Raw genomic sequence first — 14,737 nt, 5'->3', positions numbered from 1 at the left:
AAGGAAAAAAAAAAAAAGACTCGGTATCGCAGAATGTTGTAGAAACAATTTCTCTACTTTCTGATTATGATTAAATCTTGGTGTGCTTTGAAATCCCTAATGTGTAATGCAAACCAGGATTTGGGGTGTTAGGAATGCATCCCCACCCTTCTTCCAAAATGTTCTGTAAACTATCATCTGCAGACCCCAAATCCTTGAGTGGAGGGGGAAAGGAAGGAGAGGAAGGCAGGGCGTGGAAGAGGGAGAGGAGGGGGAGAGAGAAAGGAGAGAGATTAGAAGCACTTTTCACCTCTTGGTCCCGTCAGTGTGCTCAACGCCGAGAACCGTGCTTCAAATCCGGTGTTATCGTTAGGCCTGATTCAAAGGAAGTGAAATAGTCTACTGAGAAAACAGTGGAAAAAGTAAAGGTCCTGAAGAAGTAAGTGCTGCATGTTGAAACGTATGCATGTCACACCCCATTTGTCTTTCATATTGAAGAATAAAGCAGCCTGTCCCGCAGCAGTTATTATACACCATATTCTTTATTTTAAAAATGCAAGAAATTTGGCACAAAGAACAAAAAAAAATCAACTGATGAAAAGCATTTATGTCATGGTTTAAATTAAGACTTTTGTAATGCAAGAATTACATCAGCAGTGGGCTTAGCTTAATGAAAATAAGACAGTGTTTTTAAAGACCATGAACGAGCAAATCCCCTCTGCTTTCTGAAAGAGACAAAATGCAGATATAGACAAACAGATAATTTAAGCAGAAATCAGAGCAAATCACACTTTGATACCTTTAGGAATTACTGAGGTTTCTATTCCATTGACAATTCTGGGTCGACGAAGTCAAGCAAGAAGTTATTTTATATTCACATGTGGATTTGAAATATTGTCAGGGGATATTAGGTATTACAAAGTCTCTTCAGTATTGTCATTGCTTGAACTTTGGTTAAGATTAATTGAAATTTCAGATTCTTTTCTCTTTTGATGTGTTTTTGTTTTGGGGTGCATCTAACAAGAATGAAAAGGGCAAATGTTCTACCTTATCAACTATTTAAAATGTTTATTAGCATATTATTTTGATATAATGATAGTTAAGGATTTAATTTAAAAATCATTTTGAATGAGAAGAAGTGAATGAATATGAGCCATTTGGGGCTACCAGCAATGATGTAGCATTGATTTGATTAATGTGAAAATCTACGGGTGGAGGTAACACAAAGGAAGTGAAGTTTCTGCTCTTTGATGTGTATTGTTTGATATAAACTTTTGTCCTCTATTCTTTGTGCACATTTTTATCTTTATCGGTCTGCTGAATGGCTTATGCAAATATAAGCAGCAATTTTTCTGATGCAAAAGGAACATTGTAAAGCAAGATAAAATAGTGGTTTCTAGTAAAAGAAAGAATAAGAATCGAGCTCAAAATCTAGACAGAAAACTTTCTACTGTAGTATGGTGAGTATAATTATATATTATTTTTATATTTCTATACTGCATTAATGTGACAGGGAGCTGCAAAGCAATTGGATCAGGTCCTTCTTTTGTTGTTATTGATAACAAATGCAACTGGTTCAGCCACAAAGCATCATATATGTTTTGGGTGTGAGTGTCTCCAAATACACATATGTGTTATCTACCTTCTATAAAAATATCATAGGCAACTGAAAAAAGTTGATTTAATTATTTCATTCTTCAGGGGGGAAAAAAGGACAATATTTCAATACTCTGTTACTTTTTGTGTATGAACTAACTATGAACTAACCATCCACATATTGCAAAATGAAGTTATATTAAATATTTGGGTATAAAAAGAAATGAGATGGGCATGCACACCACAGAATGGACACCAATATTTATATTTTATAAGCATGTTTTGTTCGTGTATTATTTCTGAACAAAGTGATTAATCCACTGGCAGTACTCAAGATGATGATGAATATTAACACATTGCTAGTCAATCTGGTTTAAAGATTTTCTGAATTAGTTATGAAGAATAAATTATTTCTTATCTAGGCAAAACTAGCTATCCAAATCTTGAAAGCTCCTTCAACCTAACAACATTTCTCTATGTATCTGTTAGGGTTTCCAGAAAGACAGTCCCTTCTGTGACAAAACAAGCTTTGTTCTCTGTGCATCCTCAGTAATAAAACAATGAGCAGCAAAGGGTTTCTAAAAAAAAAAGTTATGGCTGTATTTTCAAAAATAATTGTCATCTTTCACTTCCACAGAACTTCTGATATCTGTTTAATTTTGGGAAAATGCAGTTAACAATTCACTTTTATTTTCCACTTCCTTTTGTCGTGGGAATGAAAGGGTGAAGGGAAGGGGTGAGGAAAGACAGGGCCTGAATCTGCAGCCAGAGCAGGTCAGCAGCCAGGGCTGGTGTCGATGAGCCCTGCTTGAAAGCAGCAGCTGCAGGACTGGAGCTGATGCTAAAGGTGATCTGGCATGCAAGAAGGAAGGGACATAAGAGTGTTGGATTTGCTGCTTCTTTTATTTGTGCGCACAAAGACATTTCTTATTGATCAAATACTACCCTTTCTTTTAAATTGGTGTCTCTCAGGGAGTTAGGGGTCTGCCCACTCCTTAAAAATGGCGTACAATACACAGTGTTTACCAAGAAATCTCTCCTTCTTGCTAAGTATTTTTTTCAAGAAATTAAGGTAGGAGGTAATGAAATAAAACGACTTCAAGCTGTCTTTACTGAAAAAAAGGGGGTTCTTTCAAGAATTCTTTTCCCTTTGGTTTCTGTAATGTCATGCCAGATATTTTGTGCTTGCATCATCTCTAATATCCACAACCACCAGGAAGTAAAGGGGGTCAGTACCTACCTTCCTTTCAGCAAAAAGGAGAAAAATATGCCAGTCTCTTTTTATTCAAGAGAAACCCAGACAACAGACTCTAAAATCTAAACCATGGATCACCTTGAGCAAAAGCTGATGCCAACATCAGTGCTCTCTGATGGAATGGCAGCTGTGAGGAGGGGGGACAGAGGCTGGGGTGGGAGACAGAGAAGGTTGGTTCCCATCCAGGATTTCCTCCCCTTTTTGTGCAGAGCAGTGTCTGAATGCTGCCTTATTGTTGTAACACTACGGTCCTTGCACATGCAACAAGTAAGAGAAGCTTTTGTCATTGGGAAATCAGCTCCTTCTGTTCTGCCAAAGGACTTGACTTGCTGCTTATGAAAAGATAATGTCTTTGCACGCAGTCACTGCTAGGTCAAGTTCGAGCATTAAGCTGCTCTCCTGCCCCACTGAAGTTTCTGAGCTTTCAAAGCACTTCCCCAGACAGAACGGGCACCAGCATGAAAAACATTTGTACCAAGGAACTCTTTCTTGTGGGCAAGGTTCTGACAGCTGAGTATGGCAGGCAGGATCCTGAATGTGGTGTTTCATGCTGTTGTTTACGAAGTAGATATTGCTCCTGATGCGCTAAATCAAAACAGCAGGTCTTAAAATGTGGTCAACAAAACATGATTTCTGAAGAGCTGTCTACTCACCTGGTATTAAATTCCTTCCTTCTGCTAACTGCAATATTGCATTAGACACAGATAAAAACCTATTAAAGATTTTCCTTACATTAATTTTCTTAATATTAATTTTCCATGTCAGCAAGGGTTCTCATTACCACAAATATGTTATGCAACTGCAGGGCCAGATCTGCACCGCGACTGCTATCTATTAAGGTATAAGCCACATCATGAAAGTATTAGAGGATGTCTGCATTAAAAAATGGCTATCTCCTGTTTAAAGCAGATTTATATTAATAGGAATTCTCAGCCTGAAGCGTGTTGGGAAAACAAGCGATCCGTAAGAAGCTTGGCGTGGAGCTAATGATGGCAGGGCCCGATGTTTGGAAGTGTGTGCGCTCATGCAGGGTCTGATGGAGGCAGAAGCCGTGCGCAGTGGCCGGGCTGGCTCTGCCAGACCACGGGAATCTGTGTTTGCAAAATGGCTGCGCAGGCAGCCCTGGGAGGGTGGAAACTGCACCTTGGTACGAGCCGGACGGAGAGTCTCACCAGCGAACCTCATCTGAACACGCTCGCTTTTTTCCTAGAATACAGCAAGAAGTGCTGCAGCTTTAGACTTCAAAGTTTTAAAAATTATTTGTGGTTAATCCACCTCTGTTACAAGCTCTAACAAGAACTCTGCCCATGCTGTAAAAAGCCACTAATGAGACTATCTTGACTCTAGAGCCTGGCAGACGCCCTCTTTGATGAACAATCGGCACCACCTTCCCCAGCTGCATGATCAAATTACAATAAATGATAATTAGAAAATTAAAACTCATACAGTCTTCTTGCCTGCTTGAAAGGGAAAATTTGGTTACAAATGCACTTATGCATTGCTAAACTAAATTTTATTGCATGTGTCAATTTTTTTTCTATAGAAAAAGAAAATCAAACTTTATTCTTCTCAACATCTGATGTTGAGCTTCATACACAGATGCATACTTACACACAGGCAAATTTTTTGCCCTTCCATCTCCAGTGATTTTAATCTTTTAATTTGTAATTGTCCTGACACATTCCTGCTTCCATTTATTTTAATTGTCTCGGATTGTGACTCCTATTTGGAAACTGGAGCACTTGAACTAATTCAAAAGTACTTTCTGAAAGAAATATCCTTCTGTGCAGCATTTTGTAACACTACTGTTGTAACATATTACAAATTGGTGTTGTCAGACCACCATAACAGTGACCACCACTTTCCTGCTCTGCCCTTCTGAAATGTTTACTTTATCCTAAAAAAAATATCTAATTAAGCCTCATGATCAGCCTCATTGCATAAATAAATTGTATTGGGTTTCTAACAAGACTTTTGAAGCTCAGATGGGTTAAATGAGTTGTTAAAAGCCACACAGTAGCTGCATTTTTATTGTAAGGGCTAGCTTGAAGGGTAGCTTCACTGATTTAAAATATGAACAAAGGAAAGAGAATCCATATGAAAAACAAATGAAAAAAATTCACCCTCTGTGGACAAATTTCTGCTGAAAAGGATATGCACAGTGATCAAAGCAAATTTTAAAGAATGAACGTCTGGAAAAAAAAAACTTTAAAAGATGTTTTAGTTATAATAACGCAGTTATCCAAATGTCAGTGAATTTGATCAAAGCTGATCTACAGAGCTCAGGTTTAGCATTAGGTGAGTCATTTTCTTTTATTAGTGATGCTTTTTCATTCAAATGGGTAAAAAGGTGAGAGTTTGAATATGTTGAAGGTTTCATTGGCTTACAGTAGGGACAGACAAATGAGGCCCACCTAGTTTTACAATCTGGCCCACAGCTACTTTGTTTTTAATAAAATGCAGCATATTGAAAGGGCATGTCTCAACATGTCTTGACCCATCCAAACTGGATCAAGATGGAGAGTCCCATATTGAAACTAGTCCGCTCCCAGGATGGAGCCTGTTGTCCTCAGGGAGTGGGAAGAGTCACTACCTAGCCATGGTGCAGACACCAGCCAGCCTTGCTCCTGTCAGCCATGCACCCATCCCTCTCCTGACAGCTTTGGGAGGATTATATTTTCAGGTTACAGTGCTGCAGGGAGTCCTGGTAGTTGATTTTACCATCTTGACCAGCTTTTATACTACCACAGATGGTCTACATTACCAGTGAGAGTAGTGTGGAAACCGAAGTGATGTTAAGTCCTCAGGGGCAGCTTGCAAAGCAAACAATTTTAGGACAGGGATTTTCTCCTGCCTAGAACTCCAAGCACCTGTATAAGAACAGTCCTCAGAGCTCTCCAAGGAAAAGGAATAAGGCACTGGACAAAACCCTAATTTTTTGTCTCATGAACCCTGAATGGCACCCATCATTGCCTCAAAAAGCATTTCAGGGTGCCTGTTCTGCTCTGTGACAGAGGAAACACCTCAAAACTAGCTTTTAAAATAGAGTCACCTTCCTAACTGCCTGTATTTTGCCTGGGACATTGTAAGGTGCTTGGGAGTTTGTTGGCATATTTAGACAGCAAACTATGTGAAGACAGGACATGGGTTTCTTGAGCATCATTAGGAGGATGTTTTCTACAACAAGACACTCATGCTCCATTAATCTCAATTATATTAGAAAAAAACAGTATTAATAGCAGTGTTAAAGCTGAGGACTTGGGGAGCTGCTGCTTTTCACAGCTTGTGACTGAAACGGTACAAATGCACTTTACAGAACGTTCTCTCATCTGCAATTTCCTGTTGCTGAAACCTGAAGAATTTTAGTCAAACCAGGTTGCTGCCTGCAAGTGGCTGTAAGGCAAAGGCCAATTGAGCTCCCATGCCATTCCCTCACCTAAAACAAGATTTTCACAGTGGGGCTTTTAGGGAAATTAATCTTTTGTGCCCCAGAGTTTAAAGAGACAACCAATTGCAAGACAAGGTGTCACCAACCTAGAGTTTGGTTGCTCTGTGATGGCAAGTGTCCACCTGCACCCTCTTACATACAGTACCTTGCAGCAAAAGCCAGGTATCTGATTCCCTGTGGGAGAGTAAAAGTGAGTTTGCATTTGTGAGGGGGTTAAAGAATACATTAGAGCAGTTTCTGGGCAGTAGCTGAGGGGCTGAACTTCCACATCCCCTGTTTTGCCTGCAGTAACTTGTTCATTTGGCCACATCCTCACTTCCCAGTTGGCAAACCTTGTTGAAGTAGACAAGTGCTTCCTACATAAGGACAGACCTAGGCAAAGGCAGCAAGGTCCCCACCTATAGCCCTCACTCCTGTGTCATAAACCTAGCTCATTTGAATTTACTGGGTGATTTTAGGGAACAGAACCTATTGTGCACCCCAGAAAAGGACAGGACCACACAACTGCATTGCAGATTAATTTCTCATTAAAAACTTGATGTGTCTAGAATTTGTTTTTTGTTTTAACTAGGAAAATGAGACTCAGAAAATTGTGAGATGCCCACAGCTGAGTGACTGAACATATGTTTTTAACTTTTTTGATGGGAGGTTTAAAATACAAATCATGACAAAACTACAGTTGTAGCTTGGCAGGAACATTCCATGTGATAGTATGAGCTGCAACACACCTCTTAATGTAGCATTAATTTCAAGACCCAGTTTTTATTAAATAAAATTAGAGGATAATAGGTGCATGACAAAAGAAGTTGGTGAGGATCTGAGCCAATCATCCATATTTGTTCAGTCATATATATATATATATATATATAACTGAAATTCCCTCTAATGCTTCCTTGTTTTCCTAGTGCTTTTCTGTTGTGGCTCCTTCCCAAGATCAGGCCATCATTTCCTCTGTGGAGTGGGAAAAGAATACCACAACATGGAAATGAGAGACAGAGTCATGGGGTGCTTGTGTGCTTAAATGATTCATCCCAGCAGAACCAGCTCCTGGACTAAATCAGCACTGGGCTTACATTGTACCCCAGCCAGGCGTCCCTTAAAGGACTCTGGAAGTCACGGCACCCTGTGGGCAGGTGCACTGCATTTGCATTGCCCTCACAGGCAGCCTGAGGCTGGAGCTGCCCATGAATCCCATCTGCCATCACAGCTGGGCCCCGGGGCCTTCTAGAAGGGCCCCTGAGGGTTTGCCTTCCCTCCACCTCCTTCCCATCCCATCCCATCCCAGCGTGCCGGCAGACAGGGCAGTGCGCAGCCAGCACAGCGCGGGGAGCCACAGGGCTGCTGGAAGTATCTATTAGGGCTGTCCCCAGGGCTGGCTCCAGGACACTCGGCAGGCAGCTTGTGACCACAGGTGGTGTTGAGCTGCTCCCCTGCAGGTGTTTTGTCCTTTTCCTCTGACACACTGAGCGCTGCTGCCCAGCTCAGCTGCAGGGGACCCATGGGACCCAGGCAGGAGAGGGTGCCTCCTCAACCTGGGAGCAGTCACTGTGCTTGCTGACTGCAAGCCCCAAGATTAAGATAATCCAGCTGTCTGCCTATGTTTATCAAGCAAAAGAATTTACAATGTTTAAATAAAGGCACTGTGATATAGCAATGAAAACACCTGAAGCATGTCACTTGTGTGGAAGATACTAAGTCTGAAGTAGCCGTGCCCGCTCCACGCAGAGACCCAAGCGTGAGCTCTGGGTTTGTGCTCAGCGTGGCACACAGAGGCCAGGCTGCTTTGAAGGCAGGCAAACTTGCATTAACACGATGGGAAGGAGTAGCTACATTCTAGCGCACCAGTGATCCATGCAAATTGGGTCACCGGGAGATTTAGAAACTGTACCTTTCAATTCCAGCCAAAGAGATACATCAAGGCACATTGACGTGAGGCACGACTGACACACCTTGGGGCATCTTCAGTGCACTGAGCGCTAGTGACGCCAAAGGATGTCAGCTGGCAGGAGCAGATAATGCCTTATAAATAATCTCTGAGGGAAAAAAAGAGTTTGCTTCCTTTTACACTTGAAAAAATAAAAGCAAGCAATCAGCCAATCTACTTCCCCAGATGAACAAATGGGTCTCCAAAATGCCCCGGCATGCAGGAGAGCCCTCACAAGCACACGGCGAGGGAGCCTCAGGTCAAGGCAGTGCCCGGGGGAGCGGGAGTCCCACGGCGCTGCCTGGGGCACCATGGCACCGCCCTGCCAGCAGGTTTCCTTCCCGATCCCACCCCTGCTCTGCAGGCAAGGTGAAGTGAGCTTGTTTTGAAGCCAGAAATCTGGGGGATCTCTGCAGAGAGGGGAAGTAAAAAAAAACCTGGAGTTTGTAATCTTCTCCCAGCTGCAGCCCTCAGCCGTGTGAGGCGATGGAGCCACTCTCTGGATCCTACAAGAATTTCAGGAAAGCAAAAGTCCTGCTGCTCCCCTTCTCCTACTCAGAGGAGACTGATCTCAAAGATTCTCTTGGCCAATCCCAGTTGTCCCAGAGACTGCCCAGTACCCTCTTCAACCTCCTTTCACTGTGGTCCGGATGGAGGACAGCTTGTAAGAGTGTTCCTCGTCTCCCCACATCCAAGCCAGCGCTGTGATGGCCGCAAGGCCTGGCCGCTGGGGCTGGTGGTAGCCTGCAGCCAGGAGAGGTGCCACCTTCAGCCAGCATTGCCAGGTCTGAGAAGAGACATCTGTCCATCCCCTGGGGCCACTTATCTCCCAGCACAGCATGCAGGGTCTCCACTGGAGCCATGTCCCCCTGCCTGCTGTGCCCTGCTGCCTGTCCCACTGCCTCCTGTGCCCTGCCTGCTGTCCCCTGCCTGCTGTGCCCTGCCTGCTGTCCTCTGCCTGCTGTCCCCTGCCTGCCTGTGGGCTGGGGACACAGCCACTGTGCTCTCCCTGTTGATACAGCCAGGCCAACGGGGCCCTGCTCTATACACCGCTCACTTCAGGTGGAGCTCGGTATTTTCTGTATCTGTACATTTCAGATTATGCTTTTTTGGTCAATCTGTACTGAAAAGGTCTGCCCTAGTGCTGACAGAGGAAGAAACTTTCTCAGGGAAAGGTGACCATGCTCCAGCTTAACCATGTAGGGATGAAGGTGAAAGGCCACTGCTTTTGGGTCCCACCCAATGCTTTTGGGTCCTGCTCCACTCATCTTGAAGTCCCAAGTAGTGTTTGAAAGTTGCACCTGGGAGAGGGTGTTCAGGCTTGCAAGAGGGGCTCTAAGAAGAGCTAGCAGCTTACACTTCCATTACCTTAATTCTGCAGATCTAGGAAAGATGCTTAGCGTTACCAGTGTAGATAATTTTGCATGTCATTTGATAAACTAGGAGCTTCTAGTAAAAAATTTCATAAACATCTACACCTAGATTTTTTAAAATATATTAAAATCAATGTTTTATACAGATGTGATACCTCTCTTTTGGATGTCAATAAGTAATTTTAATCATTACAATAAAAATAACTTTTTTGCTAGTAGTTACCCTATTTTTGTCATAAGTGCACTGCTATATGTTGGAAAAATAACTAAGACAAGTTTACATAAGTAGGAAGGAAGAAATATGCCATGAGAAAAGAAATATAAGCTATAAACACAGTACAATTTGAAAATAAAGGAACATATGCCTAAAGCCTTGTCTAATGCAGTTTGGTAAATCCAGTCAGTCTTCTACACTTTATGTATAGAAGACTATCTGCAGTTACAGTATTAGGAACATGGAATGATTAGAGGCTCTGAGCTACCAGTACAGCTTAGCTGACTAACTACGAACTCAGTCTTGACATTCTGGGGCCAAAACACTGCACCTGAAATCACTGGCTCCTCTTGATCTTCATGGGAACCACATAGTTTGGGGGCTGCAGCACTGCTGACAGCTGCTTCCACACTGAGCAGCCCAGGCTGCCACCAGCTGCATGTGCCACCAGCCCTGGTCCTCCTGGGACTATGCTGTTGGCTTTGAGTCAGAGCCAGCATGCTTAAAATGGTCCAATTGCATCTATGGCACCTGTTCTGATGTCTCTTGAGTGCCATGTGGACATTGCATCAATTGATGGGATCAGCAAGGAAGGACCAGCACTGTGTGAGAAGTACCACACAAGGGACATGAGCTCTGGGTCAGGGAAGAGAGAGGAGCTCATACATGTTGATGGCTGAAGGACAGAATGAGGCAACAAGTAGAATTTGGAGTGGTTTAAAAGACAGAACTAAAAAGTCTACGTGTAGGAAGTTGCTCTGGAAAAGAGATTGAAATGTGGAATGAGACATGGGAAAGCAAAAAAGAAACAGGAGGGGAAAAGCAGGGATGGAGATGGAGGTGAGACTAGGCAGGGTGTCTGGGGTAAGAGAAGCAAATCCTGAAGCAAACATCCAAAAGTAGAACAGTCAGAAGGAAGAAGGAAGAGGAAAAAGGAAGGGAACAGCAGGCAGAGAGGAGTTCAATGAATAGTGGTTTTTCACATGTTTTACTCTAAGGGACCTTGGGCACCAGCCTTTAGACCCAGACAGACATGGCCATGCCACATTCCTGGGCTGCTGCTGGGTGTTTGACACTTAGATCTGGGCTGTGCATATTCCTAAGATGGTACTGGTATAAAGCTGGGCTTTGCCAGCCAATTAGCACTGCATCAGATACAGTCTGTGCTGGCTGGAACAGCACAACATGCCATTGCTAAATAATATTTACCACATAGAAAAGCTTTATGCACAATTAGCTCGGCTGAGCTGCTCTGCCATCAGCTGTGGACAGTATCTGTTTCAGCAACTGATATGCAAAGAGCTCAGTTTTCATATGCAACTCGGAGAGCTATAATTTTCCCCTAAAAAATGTAGATTATTGTGACATTCTTATTATCTGTTGTTTTTTTCTCCCTGGTATGTAGCACAGCTAGTTCTTTTTCCTGCTACAGCACTGCAGCTGCTGCCTCTAACACAGTAAAAGATGCAGAATCAGCCCATGCCAGTGCAGGCAAAAAAAAAAAAAAAGAGCAGTGCCAAAAAAGAAGTGTCAATGAGAGAGAGTAAAACAGAGCAGCAGGAGGCAGGTGGTTTGGGAAGCTCTGGGAAACTGCAGAAGCATGGAGCTGTGTGCTGTGCTCTGTGACTGAGCAGAGAACTTCCAGAGGGAAGAAGGATACTTCACAAAGGCACAAACGGCAGTCACAGGGATATTGCTGTATTTAGTGTTTGCATTGTGAAAGTCAGGATGGAACTTTATGGCTATAAAAACCCTAGCCCTGCCCAAAAAGTAGCTTTACAGAGCTTGTTTCTGTTCCCAACAGGTCTAAAACCAACAAACCATATGTGTATTTTAACATGTTCTTTATAGCTGCCTCTGAAATTTTCCAGGGAGGGATGAATTTCTAAAAAGTGAATGGGGTGTGGCAGTGCTATAGGCAAATGAATTGATAGTAAAGAGAAATACTAGATCATTCTCTGACATTTTAAGATGATAGCTACTGGTTTAAATATAAAATAACAGTTCACGGACCAACAGTTAGAGATGCTCCTCACTGACCTGCTTCAGTAATTTGGGTTTTTTTTCTGGCTGCTGAACTTTAGAAATCCTCAGAAGATAAATTTACAGTCTGTGTCTGCTCAGGGGGAAGATTATTAAACAAGCAACCTCAAACAATTAAATAAAACCTTAGCTATATACAATCACTTTAATTTTGTCCTTTGATATTGTTAATCTGATTAAATTCTTTCCAAACAAACTTCACACAGAACTTGGCCTATGAGGAGAGGACTGAGCCCATATGTATCCTGACAGGAGTGTTTACTCAAATGGAGTTATCCCAGCCTTGCTGTGCATACTTGGGGACGTAAAACGGCCTGGGGACAGGAACTCAGAGAACAATAACGATGGAGAAACTTAGAGGAAATTACCTACTGAGAGAAGAGGAATGCACTGGGAGTAGAAAAATCAGTCAGACAGGAAGACATCAGATATTGGGAAAATGCCCATGAAGAGGGAGCAAAAGATGCCCATGAAGAGAGGTTTAGAGAGGAGCAGTGTGAAGACAGAAGCATTTTGAAGAGGGAGGACAAGGACTGCCAACACGGCAGGGCAGGGTATGAGAAAAGATATTTCTAGGGAGCAGAGCCCCAGCAAAGAAGGGTGCAAGTTCAGAGGCGGTGAAGAGGAAAAGACCAGATGGCACTGACATAAACTTCGACTGCTCTTCAGCCAGTAGACAAGTATTTCTGGCTGCAGAAACATTCTTTCCTTCCCCGTCTTCCTGGACAGGGGCAGATGGAGACATAGGCCTTGACTTATGAAATTTTGGGTTTGGCACTGTCAAATCTGCTGTATCAGTGGAAGTTCACCTGGCTGGTCTGGGGCTAGCTTGTAGTCCCTGCCCTACAGTAGCCTTCTGTGGAGGCAGTGCAGGCAGGAATGCACCAGAGCTTTCTGCACTGATGGTCTGACTGCAGCCCAGGCACTGCTGGGTTTGACCTGCTACTCATTAACAGTGTTCAGGCAGTGTTCCCTGCTGGAGGACCAGCAAAGATCAGGGATGGGGACAATGTAGCCACACGAGCTCTCTCAGCACCTGCTGCTTTTGGGCAAGCTAGGATCTGCAATCCTTCCCATGGATGGATTCTGGTACCCTGCTAGGTGGAGCCCAGGAGTGAAGCCCTCTCTGTTGAATTGGGTGCGAGGGAATTGATCTCTCCTTGGACAGGGTTCCCTGGGCCTGGGGAAAAGATTTTTCCCTGCCATTCTAACCTGGCCCTTCATTTGGCAGAGGAGTAGGGGAAGATGGTTGCCCTCAGCCTGAGAAAGAGAAATTTTTGGGGCCCCAAATTACTCAAGACGGTGGAGAGGGTGCCAGGAGTGACAAGAGCAGTGGGATGGTAATGAGGGGATGCACATCCAAGTCACCCTGCAATATATCAGGGAAAATGCCTCAGTGTTGGCATCACACTCTTCCAAAAGAGTCCACGGGCACTGGTGAGGGGCTTGCAAGGATGGCAGGCAAGGAGAGCCCGTTGTGCAGTGCCACCATCCTGCCGGCTGCAGAGCCCGTGAGGGTACTGAGCATGCAGCCCATGGGGTGGACATGCTGTGTTGCCAAAAGCCACGCTGGAGGGGAGTGCCTGGGGGCCCCCACGGTGGGTGAGTGTCTCCCGAGAGGGGGGGAACAATCCCTCTCCGTCCAACCCCCTGGGCGTGACTTGTGGCCGGCCTTGCAGATGGAGGAGAGGAAGGCAGTGAGGGGATCCCTGCTCCCAGTGCCGCAGCTCTGCCAGGGCCCGCGGATGAGCCCGGGGCGGGGGGCGGAATTGGCACCTCGCTGTTTGCTTCCAGAGCTGCCGGGAAAGAATCGTCTTCTGCAGGATAAAGTCCCTGTCTAGGCGGGTGAATTGCCCGTGTCCAAAGTCTACAGGCAGGAGGCTGCCTGCTGCAATTCCTGTGAGAGGGGTAACTTTTACAATATACGGCCTGATTGCAAATAAGTTACTAATAAGCCGCTTTGGTGTAAGAACGGCTCTATGCATTATTTCCTAAGATCTGTTTATTTGCAAATATTTCTTTGTTTTTCTTCTTTTTAAAAAAAAATCATTCGGGAAAATTAGAAAAAAAAAAGGTACAGAAGTTAATATTTAGACATTCATACTATTAAGTAATAGAGCTATAAACTCTCAAATAAGGCACTTTCATTTTACTTAACAATAGATAACACAACAGCGACAGTGGAACAGACCAAACAAAAGCGATCACCAAAATTGTTGTGACAGTACAATTACCCGGCTAGGAAATTTATTCAATATGCTTTGCCATTGCATTGACACAGCAGGAAAAAAAAAGCCCAAATGCTCAGAGAATAATACAAAAAGGCGGGAGGTATTTGAGAAAAAAAAAAAAAAAAAAGTTTTATTTTGAAATAACTTTTTAAAGAGATACTTTGCCTCCAGGATTTGTTATCGATGTGCATTTGACAGATACAAAACAAACAAACAAAGAAAAAAACCACGTTCTGTACAGAGCTCTAAAATGAGCCGCGATTATCTACAAGATGAGCTTTACGCTTGGGTGTGGGTTGGAGAGGGGCCCGATCCTGCAGTCCGCACTCTCTAAACGAGTTTCGCAGACATGTGGTAGGAAAGTTTGGCCCAGAGTCTGCGTGCGTGTGTCCGTGTGTGTGTGTGTGTGCGTCTGTGAGTTCCTACAATACACTCCTTGAGTAAAGTGGGCAAGTTGGAGCTGCCGGAGCGGGCGCGGGTCCCTGGCTGCTCTAGAAGTCCTGCCGCGGGGTGTGAGTTAGACTGTGCCGCCGTAGATCACAGTTTCGCCTGAACACTTTGCCGCACTGCTCACAGTTGTAGGGCTTGATGTCTGTATGGGTAAGAAGGTGAGTTTTCAGGTTACTTCTTTGATTAAAGGTTCTTCCACATGTGGGGCATTTGTGTGGAGATTC

General features: G+C 43.9%; 1 protein-coding gene across 6 annotated transcripts in view; it reads right to left on the bottom strand.

The window, feature by feature from the left end:
- Nucleotides 1–14,737, bottom strand: part of OSR2 (odd-skipped related transciption factor 2) — a 41,634-nt gene that overhangs the window by 21,587 nt on the left and 5,310 nt on the right. For 3 of the 6 annotated variants that reach the window (XM_021529452.2, XM_021529453.2, XM_085572405.1), the window contains exon 4: nt 1–14,737. This exon is cut by the window's left edge and continues 21,587 nt beyond it. In XM_021529452.2, coding sequence (XP_021385127.1) covers nt 14,555–14,737 — 183 coding nt within the window. In that variant the 3' untranslated portion in view covers nt 1–14,554. The other 3 variants (XM_021529454.4, XM_085572407.1, XM_085572408.1) reach the window with 1 other exon arrangement.

This window comes from Lonchura striata, chromosome 2, assembly GCF_050655825.1.
Source record: "Lonchura striata isolate lonStrDom1 chromosome 2, ASM5065582v1, whole genome shotgun sequence".
NCBI classification, from domain to species: Eukaryota; Metazoa; Chordata; class Aves; order Passeriformes; family Estrildidae; genus Lonchura; species Lonchura striata.
Note: the sequence above shows the minus strand (reverse complement) of the source record. Positions and strands in the feature narration are given on the sequence as shown.